This window comes from Saccopteryx leptura, chromosome X, assembly GCF_036850995.1.
Source record: "Saccopteryx leptura isolate mSacLep1 chromosome X, mSacLep1_pri_phased_curated, whole genome shotgun sequence".
Classification (NCBI taxonomy): Eukaryota; Metazoa; Chordata; class Mammalia; order Chiroptera; family Emballonuridae; genus Saccopteryx; species Saccopteryx leptura.
In genome coordinates this window covers 869631-881133 of record NC_089516.1, presented here as the reverse complement: position 1 = coordinate 881133, position 11503 = coordinate 869631, and the positions used below count along the sequence as shown (strand labels likewise).

The 11503-nt window shown below is 51.3% G+C and overlaps 1 protein-coding gene across 1 annotated transcript in view; it reads right to left on the bottom strand.

Annotated features, from left to right (window-relative positions):
- Positions 1-9625, bottom strand: part of LOC136386021 (arylsulfatase F-like) — a 30584-nt gene extending 20959 nt beyond the window's left edge. The window contains exons 1-4 of the mRNA XM_066357334.1: positions 9588-9625; positions 8098-8247; positions 5180-5301; positions 1001-1123 (exon numbers count right to left, since the gene is read on the bottom strand). Of these exons, the coding sequence (XP_066213431.1) occupies positions 1001-1123; positions 5180-5301; positions 8098-8247; positions 9588-9625 (433 nt within the window). The remainder of the gene's footprint in view (positions 1-1000; positions 1124-5179; positions 5302-8097; positions 8248-9587) is intronic.
- Positions 9626-11503: the final 1878 nt, after the last annotated feature.

Sequence of the window (11503 nt, the reverse complement as noted above, 5' to 3'; positions counted from 1 at the left end):
TTCATCCTCATGAGCGATGGGACTGGACAAAGGGCCGTATGGACGCTTCCTGACCAAGGGGCGCAATGCCCTTCATCTGGGTCTGGGTGCTGGCCGGAGGGTGAGGCTGTGTCCAGGAGAACCCAAACCTGACCCTGCCTGCCCGCACTGCTCGCGACGCCCAGCCCATCTCGCCCGTCATTGGGAAGGACCCGTGAGATGCCCTCCATGGTGGCTGGTGGGTGGTCAGCGGGCGTCCACCGTCTGCCAAGGAGGATGTGGACATCAGGCAGCCTTGCAACCTGATTCTTGGAGAGCGTCTTTGCCACAGTGTTCTGCTCTGACTTCATCCTCATGAGCGACAGGACTGGACAAAGGGCTGGTATGGACGCTTCCTGACCAAGGGGCGCACGTCCTTCATCTGGGTCTGGGCGCTGGCCGGAGGGTGAGGCTGTGTCCAGGAGAACCCAAACCTGACCCTGCCTGCCCGCACTGCTCGTGACGCCCAGCCCATCTCGCCCGTCCTTGGGAAGGACCCGTGAGATGCCCTCCATGGTGGCTGGTGGGTGGTCAGCAGGCGTCCACCGTCTGCCAAGGAGGATGTGGACATCGGACAGCCTTGCAACCCGATTCTTGGAGAGCGTCTTTGCACAAGATGCTTGAGGAAGACGTGGAAGAGACATCCAGCAAGAGCAGGGGCTTCAGTGGGATGGATCTATCCCCCTGTCTATCTAACCATCCCTTCTCCCACTCATCCGTCCCTCTGTGACACGGCTTTCACTATCTAACACCTATCTACCCAGTTACCTACCTACCTGCCAGACCACGCTCATGCCTCAGCTATGCAGATAGAACAAGGGCGGGCAGGAGTAGTTTAAGAAGGATTCTGTGTATGTGCATCCATGTGTGTGTGCGTGTGCGTATGTAAACGGGGCATCGTCACAGCGTGTCCCCACTCAGCAAAGCGCAATGATGACCGAGCCGGAGGTCATTGGCAGGACGTCCGTGCCGGCTCCCTTACCGATAATCCCCGTCCGGTAGCCCTGCTTCTTGACGATGGCCGCGAAGGTCGTCTCGTTGAGAGGGAGTCCGGAGCGCGCGCTCAGGGTGTTGATGACGCGGTCCATTCCACTGGAAACCATCCCTGCACAGTCACGTAAGGAAAGCAAGAGAAACCGTGAAGACCCCTGCACGTCAGCGGGTGACAGGGAGAGAGTTCTGGAGGACGCGGAGCTGGGAAGGTGGACAGATGATGGACCAGGGACAACAACAACAAGAAATCATCCTGCCTGACCTGTGGGGGCGCAGTGGATAAAGCGTCGACCTGGAAATGCTGAGGTCGCCGGTTCAAAACCCTGGGCTTGCCTGGTCAAGGCGCATATGGGAGTTGATGCTTCCAGCTCCTCCCCCCTGACTCTCTCTGTCTCTCCTCTTTCTCTCTCTCTTTCTCTCTCTCTCTCTCTCTCTCTCTCCCCCCCCTCTCTCTCCCCCTCTCCTCTCTAAAATGAATAAATAAAAAATTTTAAAAAAAATCATCCTTTGGGGGAAGAAATGACTGTATTCTTCGCTCCATAAGACGCACTTTTTTTCCCCCCAAAGGTGGAGGAGGAAATGCCCGTGCATCTTATGGAGCGAAGAATATGGAATATGCTCCTAACACAAAACTCAGGCTGGTCCGTGACGCAACACCCCTTTACACGGCTGTGGGTAGACCCACGCGTGACACACTGAGCCCCCCCGCAAATGCCACCCAGAGAACTCGGGGCATCCCTTCCATAGACAAATGGCTGGATGGAACGGCCAGCATGTGCCTCGCCGGCCCCCCGACTTGGAAAATCTACACGTCGGAAGAGGGAAAAATCAAACAATAAAAATTTCGTCAACGTGTCAATCTCTTCTCTTTCTGTTAGCCCAAGGGTCGGGAACCTATGGCTCGCGAGCCAGATGTGCCTCCTTTGATGGCTGCCTCTGGCTCACAGACAAATCTTTCATAAAAAAATAATAAAGTTAAAAATATAAAACCAGATGTGGCTCTTTGGATGGCTGCAGACCAATCTTTAATAAAAAAATAATAATAACGTTAAAAATAGAAAACATTCTCCTGTATTACAATCCATTCATTTCCTACTGCTCATGTTCATGGTTGCGGGTAGCTGGAGCCAATCACAGCTGTCCTCCGGGACAAAAGCACATTTTTATTGGATAATGCGTCACGTCCATGGGTCGTTGTATGGCTCTCACGGAATTACATTTTAAAATAGGTGGCATTCAAGGCTCTCTCAGCCAAAAAGTTTCCTGACCCCTGTGCTAACTATATATATATATATATATATATATACATATATATATATATATATATATATATATATATATGTTTCTTCTGATGATAGAATTTAGATCTATTTGTAGGGCCAGGTGCATAACATCAATTCTTCTCCAAATCCTAAAGCCGGGAGTCTGTGGGAAGGGTCAACACATAGGTTTTGAATCTCTGATGACTGAACTATATATACAGATGTCAAGTAGGTGCGGACCAGTCATTCTTGACAGCGAAGACTTATCAGTATAGGGAAGGGACAAAGGAAGCAATTGAGTTTTGGAAAGACCCAGGGATAGGAGAACACCCCCCCCCCCAGATGGCATCCCCGGGGACAAGCTGGTTCTGGAGAAGGGGACACTCTGCTCAGCCCCCTGGGCCTGGTGACCACTTCTGAGTACGCTGACCCCCGGTGAGGTCTCTTCTTAGTGGATCCGTCCCTGCCTTTCCTTCCGGAAATGGGACCCGAGCTCACACAATGCCGCGGGGTGAGCAGAAATGGAAGTGAGCAGGACAGGACATTGTGGATCAAAAGAAAGAAAGAAGAGGGGGAAGAAAAAAAAGAATTCCAGATTGCAGGACCGGACATTGGGGACAAGAATTCTCAGAACAGAAGCTGTAAGACTCAAGAGAAAGTGGTTTGAAATTTAATTTTTTTTCTTTTTCTTTTATTGTTAAAACCATGCTCTGTGCACAAAACACATCTCTTCTAATGATAGTTTTGAAAAAAAAAAAAGCGAGCAGCAGAGGGAAATAAAATAAACAAGAGTCAGACATGGGCAAGTTGCCGACAAGAACAGAAGAAATAATTTGACGTTCGCGGGTCTGGGTTAATTTTATCACCAGTGAAGGGTCATTGAAGGTTACGTGACATCCTCACATGCCGCTCATCCTAAACCATAACTGTGTGAATGACTCACCCATTCCATTCTGAGATATGAATCCAAAAGAGGCAATAAAACCAACAAAAAAAGACTCCAAAAATGTGTTCAGACAAAGACATGCACAGGCTCATCCTCTCTCAGGACGGCTCCTGACAGCTGAAAAAGGCAGAAGCCAGCCCAGTGGGTCACACAGGACACAGCGGTCAATACGAAGGGTGATGTCCGTACGGTAACCCAAGGGGGCGATCATCCACAATTGGGACATTCCCGCACGCCCTGGCTCGGGGTGTCCAGGTTTGGCCGAATGATTCTGGTCTGAGGCAACTTTGCGTTGTTGATTGACCCCGGGTGGAGCGTCGAACCGACGCCCGGCCGCTGAGAATCAGAATGAGAAGTCGCCGTCCCAAAGGGGAAGACGCTACTTAGCCCCACGCGGTGAGCGGGGTCAGTTAGGTGCACAGAGATGGGGAGGCAGACAGCAGGAGCTGTCCACTCAGGACCACGGCTGTCCACTCAGGACCATGGCTGTCCACACAGGACCAGGGCTGTCCACTCAGGACCAGGGCTGTCCACACAGGACCAGGGCTGTCCACACAAGACCAATAGCCATCCACACAAGACCAGGGTTGTCCACACAAGACCAGGACTGTCCACACAAGATCAGGGCTGTCCACACAGGACCAGGGCTGTCCACTCAGGACCATGGCTCTCCATACAGGACCAGGGCTCTCCACACAAGACCAGGCTGTCCACACAGGACCAAGGTTGTCCACACAAGACCAGGGCTCTCCACACAAGACCAGGGCTGTCCACACAGGACCAGGGCTGTCCACACAAGACCAATAGCCATCCACACAAGACCAGGGCTGTCCACACAAGACCAGGAATGTCCACACAAGACCAAAAGCCATCCACACAAGACCAGGGCTGTGCACACAGACCAGAGCTGTCCACATAAGATCAATAGCCATCCACACAAAACCAGTAGCCATCCACACTAGACCAGGGTTGTCCACACAAGACCAGGGCTGTCCACACAAGACCAGGGCTGTCTACACAAGATCAGAACTGTCCACACAAGACCAGGGCTGTCCACACAAGACCAGGGCTGTCCACACAAGATCAGAACTGTCCACACAAGACCAGGGCTGTCCACACAAGACCAGGGCTGTCCACATAAGACTAGTAACTATCCACACAAAACCAGGGCTGTCCACGTAAGACCAGGGCTGTCCACACAGAACCAGGGCTGTCCACACAAGACCAGGACTGTCCACACAAGACCAGGGCTGCCCACACAAGATCAGAACTGTCCACACAAGACCAGGGCTGTCCACACAAGACCAGGGCTGTCCACACAAGATCAGAACTGTCCACACAAGACCAGGGCTGTCCACACAAGACCAGGGCTGTCCACACAAGTCCAATAGCCATCCACACAAGACCAGGGCTGTCCACAGAAGACCAGGGCTGTCCACACAAGATCAGAACTGTCCACACAAGACCAGGGCTGTCCATGCAAGACCAGGGCTGTCCACATAAGACTAGTAACTATCCACACAAAACCAGGGCTGTCCACATAAGACCAGGGCTGTCCACACAAAACCAGGGCTGTCCACACAAGACCAGGGCTGCCCACACAAGATCAGAACTGTCCACACAAGACCAGGGCTGTCCACACAAGACCAGGGCTGTCCACACAAGATCAGAACTGTCCACACAAGACCAGGGCTGTCCACACAAGACCAGGGCTGTCCACACAAGTCCAATAGCCATCCACACAAGATCAGGGCTGTCCACACAAGACCAGGGCTCTCCACACTAGACCACGGCTGTCCACACAAGACCAGGGCTGTCCACACAAGACCAGGACTGCCCACACAAGACCAGGGCTGTGCGTTCCCACCTGCGAGCCCGGCAGAAGGGTCAGGCCACATGGGGCACGCCTCGCGCCCTGACCCGAGGGCAGAGAGGCTGCGGGGACCTCCCGTTCACGCACCTGATCGGATGGGGTACCGTCCGGTGAGGAAGGCGGATCGGCTCGGGGTGCACATGGGGGCCGCGGAGAGGTGGTGCGTCAGCTGGACCCCTTCTCGGGCTATGCGGTCGATGTTGGGGGTCCTGGAAAGACAGATAGAGTGAACGTGAGGGAAGGAGGCAGTGGGGGGGGGGGGAGACAGATAGGGAGAGAGACACACAGACAGACACACAGACAGACACAGATCTGAATTATTTACTGTAATGCCCTCAGCTCAGGAGAGAAGAAAAGTTAGTTTTGTACACACATTCCCAAACACCTTTTTTTCTGCAGCTGTGGTGTTTTGCAAGACTGGTATAATTTGCTTCTATAAATCATATACATATAAGGATCAAATATATCTTTATATATAAGATCAAATGTATCATTATATAAATATATAGGATATAATATATCTTTATATTTATATATAGGATCAAATATATGTTTATATCTAAGATCATAATACAAAATATCCCCTACTGTGAGCAGTATATATTTTCATCTACAACAGTATATATTTGTTATATATAAAATTGTATATATTTTGTATATAAAAGTATATATCTTTATGTAATAAGTGTATCTTTCTGTATATACATATACACCGTATTCCTCATGTATAAGATGTACCACTTTCAAAATATTGGGGTCTGAAAATGGTGCACCTTATACAGTGTTGTCCTTTTTTTTTTTACTTGCATTTCCCGCTTTTTCACGCTTGTTTTTGCGCTTGTTGTTGAAGACAGTGATTTGTCCTCAGACACGGATGAGGACAAGCTCACGGATGGGAGCTCGAACAGTGATGAGGAGTAGTTGTATGTATGTTATGATGAAGAAAACTTGAGTTCAATAACTTTATGTCGCCTGACCAGGTGGTGGCGCAGTGGATAGAGCGTTGGACTGGGACGCAGAGGACCCAGGTTTGAGACCCTGAGGTCGCCAGCTTCAGTGTGGACTCATCTGGTTTGAGCAAAGCTCACCAGCTTGGACCCAAGGTCGCTGGCTCGAGCAAGGGGTCACTCACTCTGCTGTAGCCCCACGGTCAAGGCACCTATGAGAAAGCAATCAATGAACAACTAAGGTGTTGCAACACACAACGAAAAACTAATAATTGATGCTTCTCATCTCTCCGTTCCTGTCTGTCTATCCCTCTCTCTGACTCTCTCTCTCTTTGTCTCTGTAAAGAAAAAAAAAAAATAACTTTTTGTCACACATTTTTTTTTTCTTCCAAATTTGGGACCAGCTTATACATGGGGATTTACAGTATCTAAAATTATATAGATTGCAACATATATGTATTAAGTGTGTCTTTGGCCCGGTTGCCTAAGTGTAACGACTTAGAGACCTCAGCTTAGAGGCTTAGCCGTTTAGGGACCTAAGAGTAACTGTTTAGTAGGTGACCGTCTGGTAGATAACCATCCCTTCTCGACACACAGGTGCCCACACTGCCGTCTGATCGGATCTAAAAAGGTGTCCCACGTAGACACCTGTTCGCATCCGCTGGAAAAAAAAAAGCTCAGAGCTTCGGCCTGGAGTTTCCTTTCTCTCTTCCCCAACCTCCGTGGTGGGAACACTTCCTCACCTTCACACGGTCCCGGGGCTCCCCCAGATCAGTGAAGGAGGGACTCACTGGATTCTCCCAGGTCAGCCAGGCAGGGAGAGGCCGTGTGCCCGGTAAGATCTCCCTCACCTGCAGAGTCTGACGGACGCCAGGAACGAACAAGCCAACCGGAGACAGACTCACAGGCGACAGGGGGGACAGACGGACAGCTGTCAGAGGGGAAGAAGGGGTGGGCGGAGGTAGAAGAGAGAAAAGTGGGGGGGCAGGTGGAGGGAGAGGTGACGTGATGTGGGGACACAGAACACACAACGCGGCGTCCAGAGGGAGCGTTGTAGAATCGTGCCGTTGGAACGGACGTGATTCTATTCACCACGCCCACTCAACAAAGAATAGAACCACAGGCCCTCGCTTTGCGTACGGGAGCTCACGGGTACGACCTATTTATTCACCGCGGCCCCCTTGATAGGTAAGAAAATGAAGGCGCACAGAGAGGTTAGGCCATTGGTCCAAGATGGCACAACCCCTGGGCTCGGCAGCGAGATGCAAGCCCAGATCACCCCAAAGCCTCCTCCTACCCTTCCCCCCACTGCGTTCAGTGCTTCCAGAGACAGCCAGTGAGTGGACTTGGCTTTGCCGGAAGGGCCAGCCGTCCTGAGAGGTAGCCGCCACCGTCCGAGCCCGAACGAGAGATTAAAAAATAAAAAAAAAAAAGGCCCTGGCTGGTTGGCTCAGTGGTAGAGCATCGGCCTGGCGTGCGGAAGTCCCGGGTTCGATTCCCGGCCAGGGCACACAGGAGAAGCACCCATCTGCTTCTCCACCCCTCCCCCTCTCCTTCCTCTCTGTCTCTCTCTTCCCCTCCGGCAGCCAAGGCTCCATTGGAGCAAAGATGGCCCGGGCGCTGAGGATGGCTCCATGGCCTCTGCCTCAGGCGCTAGAGTGGCTCTGGTCGTGGCAGAGCGACGCCCCGGAGGGGCAGAGCATCGCCCCCTGGTGGGCAGAGCGTTGTCCCCTGGTGGGCGTGCCGGGTGGATCCCGGTCGGGCGCATGCGGGAGTCTGTCTGACTGTCTCTCCCCGTTTCCAGCTTCAGAAAAATACAGAAAAATAAGAAAGAAAGAAAGAAAGAAAGAAAGAAAGAAAGAAAGAAAGAAAGAAAGAAGGAAGGAAGGAAGGAAGGAAGGAAGGAAGGAAGGAAGGAAGGAAGGAAGGAAGGAAGGAAGGAAGAAAGAAAGAAAGAAAGAAAGAAAGAAAGAAAGAAAGAAAGAAAGAAAGAAAGAAAGAAAGAAAGAAAGAAAGAAAGAAAAGAGAAAAAGAGCATGACGCTCAGGAGGTCCGTACCGCATCGTAGCGTTGCCATAGCAACCCAGGTCTCCGATGCCGAGGTCGTCCACCAGGATGAGGACGATGTTGGGACGGCCGTCCTCTGCCCTGCGCGATCGGCCGGTGCGTAGGACGGAGCACAGGCAGACCAGGATGGCCAAGCAGGTCCTGCAAAAAAAAAAAAAAAAACAGCAGGGATTTTAGGGGACACACGCCATCCTGGGCAGATTCAAGAACGCTGTTCTACGCAGCCCTCGTCTTCTCTGAATGCTGCCACGGTTGTTGGACACGGTGGGGGAGGGGGTGTCACAGGGCCCAGAAAAGCGGACAGAGCTCACAGATTTCTCTTTCCAGGTCACCGTGGGTCCAGCAGCCCTGGGCAAGGGTTTCCCGTGGCGCTCCTGGGCTCTCAATGCCCACCCACCAGCCAGCCAGCTAGCTGCGCTTCTGGGGGGTGGGGGGGGGAACGTCTCAAGACGTGAATGAATTCACCCAAGGACAGAGCGTGTCTGCTTTGAGCGAGGGGTCCTAAGGCTTACACACCAGTGGTTCTCAACCTTTCTAATGCCGTGACCCCACAATACAGTTCCTCATGTGGCGGTGACCCCAAACCAAAAAATAATTTTGGTGGCTACTTCATTCATTCATAACTGTAATTTTGGGCCCTGGCCGGTTGGCTTAGCAGTAGAGCGTCGGCCTGGCATGCGGGGGACCCGGGTTCGATTCCCTGCCAGGGCACATAGGAGAGGCGCCCATTTGCTTCTCCACCCCCCCCCCTTCCTTTCTGTCTCTCTCTTCCCCTCCTGCAGCCGAGGATCCATTGGAGCAGAGATGGCCCGGGCGCTGGGGATGGCTCCTTAGCCTCTGCCCAAGGCGCTAGAGTGGCTCTGGTCGCGGCAGAGCGACGCCCCAGAGGGGCAGAGCATTGCCCCCTGGTGGGCAGAGCATCGCCCCGGGTGGGCGTGCCGGGTGGATCCTGGTCGGGCGCATGCGGGAGTCTGTCTGACTGTCTCTCCCCGTTTCCAGCTTTGGAAAAAAATAATAATAATAAATAAATAACTGTAATTTTGCTACAGTTATGATTCGGAATGTATTCTCATGGCTTTAAGGCAACCCCCTGTGTTTTGGTCATTCGACCCCCTGCCGGGGTCGCGACGCACAGGTTGAGAACCGCTGGCTTACACGGTCACCTTGCTGCTGCTTGTGTCCCTAATGCCCTTCCTGTGGAAATGTCGTGTGTGTGTGTGTGTGTGTGTGTGTGTGTGTCTGTGGCTATATCAGCTTGGCTGGAAAAATACATCCTTTTTTTTTTTTTTTTTGTAGAAGAAGAAAAAAAGAAACAAGAAAAGAAACAGAAAGTCACCACGGAATGCAGTAAAATGGGGCGTGGAAGAGAACTGAATTCTGGGAAAGGGTGTTCCAAGTCTGAGAAACAATTTAGTTTGCTTCGTAATGAAGCTCAGCCCTAACTCAAGTCCCCCCGACTCAGAGGAACATATGACTCTCACCCCACTGGGCCCCTCACCAGGTCCTGGACAGTGGACATTTGCACTCTGAGTTCAATCAGTCTAAAACCAACCTTACAGATTTATCTCCTCTGGGGAAGAGCACAGACAGTGGTGGTCGACCCCATCTGCCCACAGACCCTCTCTAAACACTCAGATCCGACCGCTGACCCGAGATGGGGCTCCCTTTTTTTCTGCCTCATTTTGCCGCCCCCCAAAGACTGTTCACTTCCGCCTGACCACCCACTCACTGTCCAGATGTCTCCTTCAAGCATATACCCCAATAGTTACAGAAATGTTTCCCCAAACCAAGAGAAGTCTTTTCTCAACCCTGGTGTTTGACCACATTTCAAAATTATGCACGTGTGTTGGAAACGGGCCATTTATTCTTGCTATCAGTTGCTTAAATCTCTTCTGTAAAAAAAAAAAGGTTATTTTCGCGTTGGACCGTGGAACGCGTCATGGAGAAGGTCTGTGTTGTGTAACCGCGGTCACTGTGTCTGTGTCCAATCACACTGACTCTGAATACCTGATTCTGCCCTCTTCCTCGAAGCATAGTAATGCCTACAATGGTCACCGTTCCTACGATGAACGAGACTGTGTCATCGACCCTCACAAGCGGAAAGCTACCTGCAGTCAGCAACACCGTTTCCGAGAGGACACAAGCGATTCGGCAATCAGCCTTGGCATCACCAAACGGCGTGTTTCAATTGCCTAAATCTCTCTTACTTTTTTTTTCTTTTTTTAAATTATAGACTGGCCTGACCAGGCGGTGGCGCAGTGGATAGAGCGTCGGACTGGGATGCTGAGAACCCAGGATCGAGACCCCGAGGTCGTCGGCTTGAACACGGGCTCATCTGGTTTGAGCAGAAGTCCACCAGCTTGAACCCAAGGTCGCTGGCTCCAGCAAGGGGTTATTTGGTTTGCTGAAGGCCTGCGGTCAAGGCACATATGAGAAAGCAATCAATGAACAACTAAGGTGTTGCAACGCACAACGAAAAACTAATGATTGATGCTTCTCATCTCTCTCCGTTCCTGTCTGTCTGTCCCTGTCTATCCCTCTCTCTGACTCACTCTGTGTCTCTGTAAAAAATAATAAATAAAACTTAAATTATAGACTGGTAACCCTGTCATCAAATGAGATCGTTGATGACCAACTATATCAATAGAACATCATATTGCATACTTGTATGGCTGTCATGCCAAATTCACAAAAAAAATTCCCCCAAATTGTCCACCGGCGCCAACGCGTTGGCTGTCTGGCTGGTGACTGCTCTTACCTGGGCATCATCCCTGTGGCTTTCGGAACTTTCCTCTTCTCTTTGGTCAGAGAGATAGAAGGTCCTGTATTTAAAATATATAAAAAAAAAAAATAGAAAAGAAAGTCTATCATCTTGGCATTGGTGAAGTCAGTCCCCGTTGTGAAAATTCTCCCTCCACTCGGAAAGCCTGTGTCCATGTCCCATGATTTGGAAGCTGGCTTTCTGACACTTTGGTGACGCACAGCTTGGGCTCCCCAGGACATCTCTCCCTTGGCCCATTACTGAAGGGCTCACGCCGTGTCATGTCCTGGGGCCACTGGCCTCTTTTCTTCTGGCCGTTGACTGTTCAATCGGCTCACTTCAGACACCTACTCTCCCACACACCTGGGTCCTCGTAGAGTGTCCAGGACAAGCAGAACCGAAGAGGTCACGCTCAACAAAGTCCCCGTGGGGTGGACTTGGGTCCCTTACCAAAGAGGGGGGGGGGTCGGTGACTTGATTTTATCTCCTTCTGTGATTGGCCGTTAGTCCGAAGGCAGACCGCTGGAGGGTATTGTTAAGAAAGCTAACTGTTGGATCTCGTTGGAGTGGGGGGAATACGGTTAGATGGCCAGGCAAATGGACAGCAGAACTCATGACAAGACAAGAGAATAACCA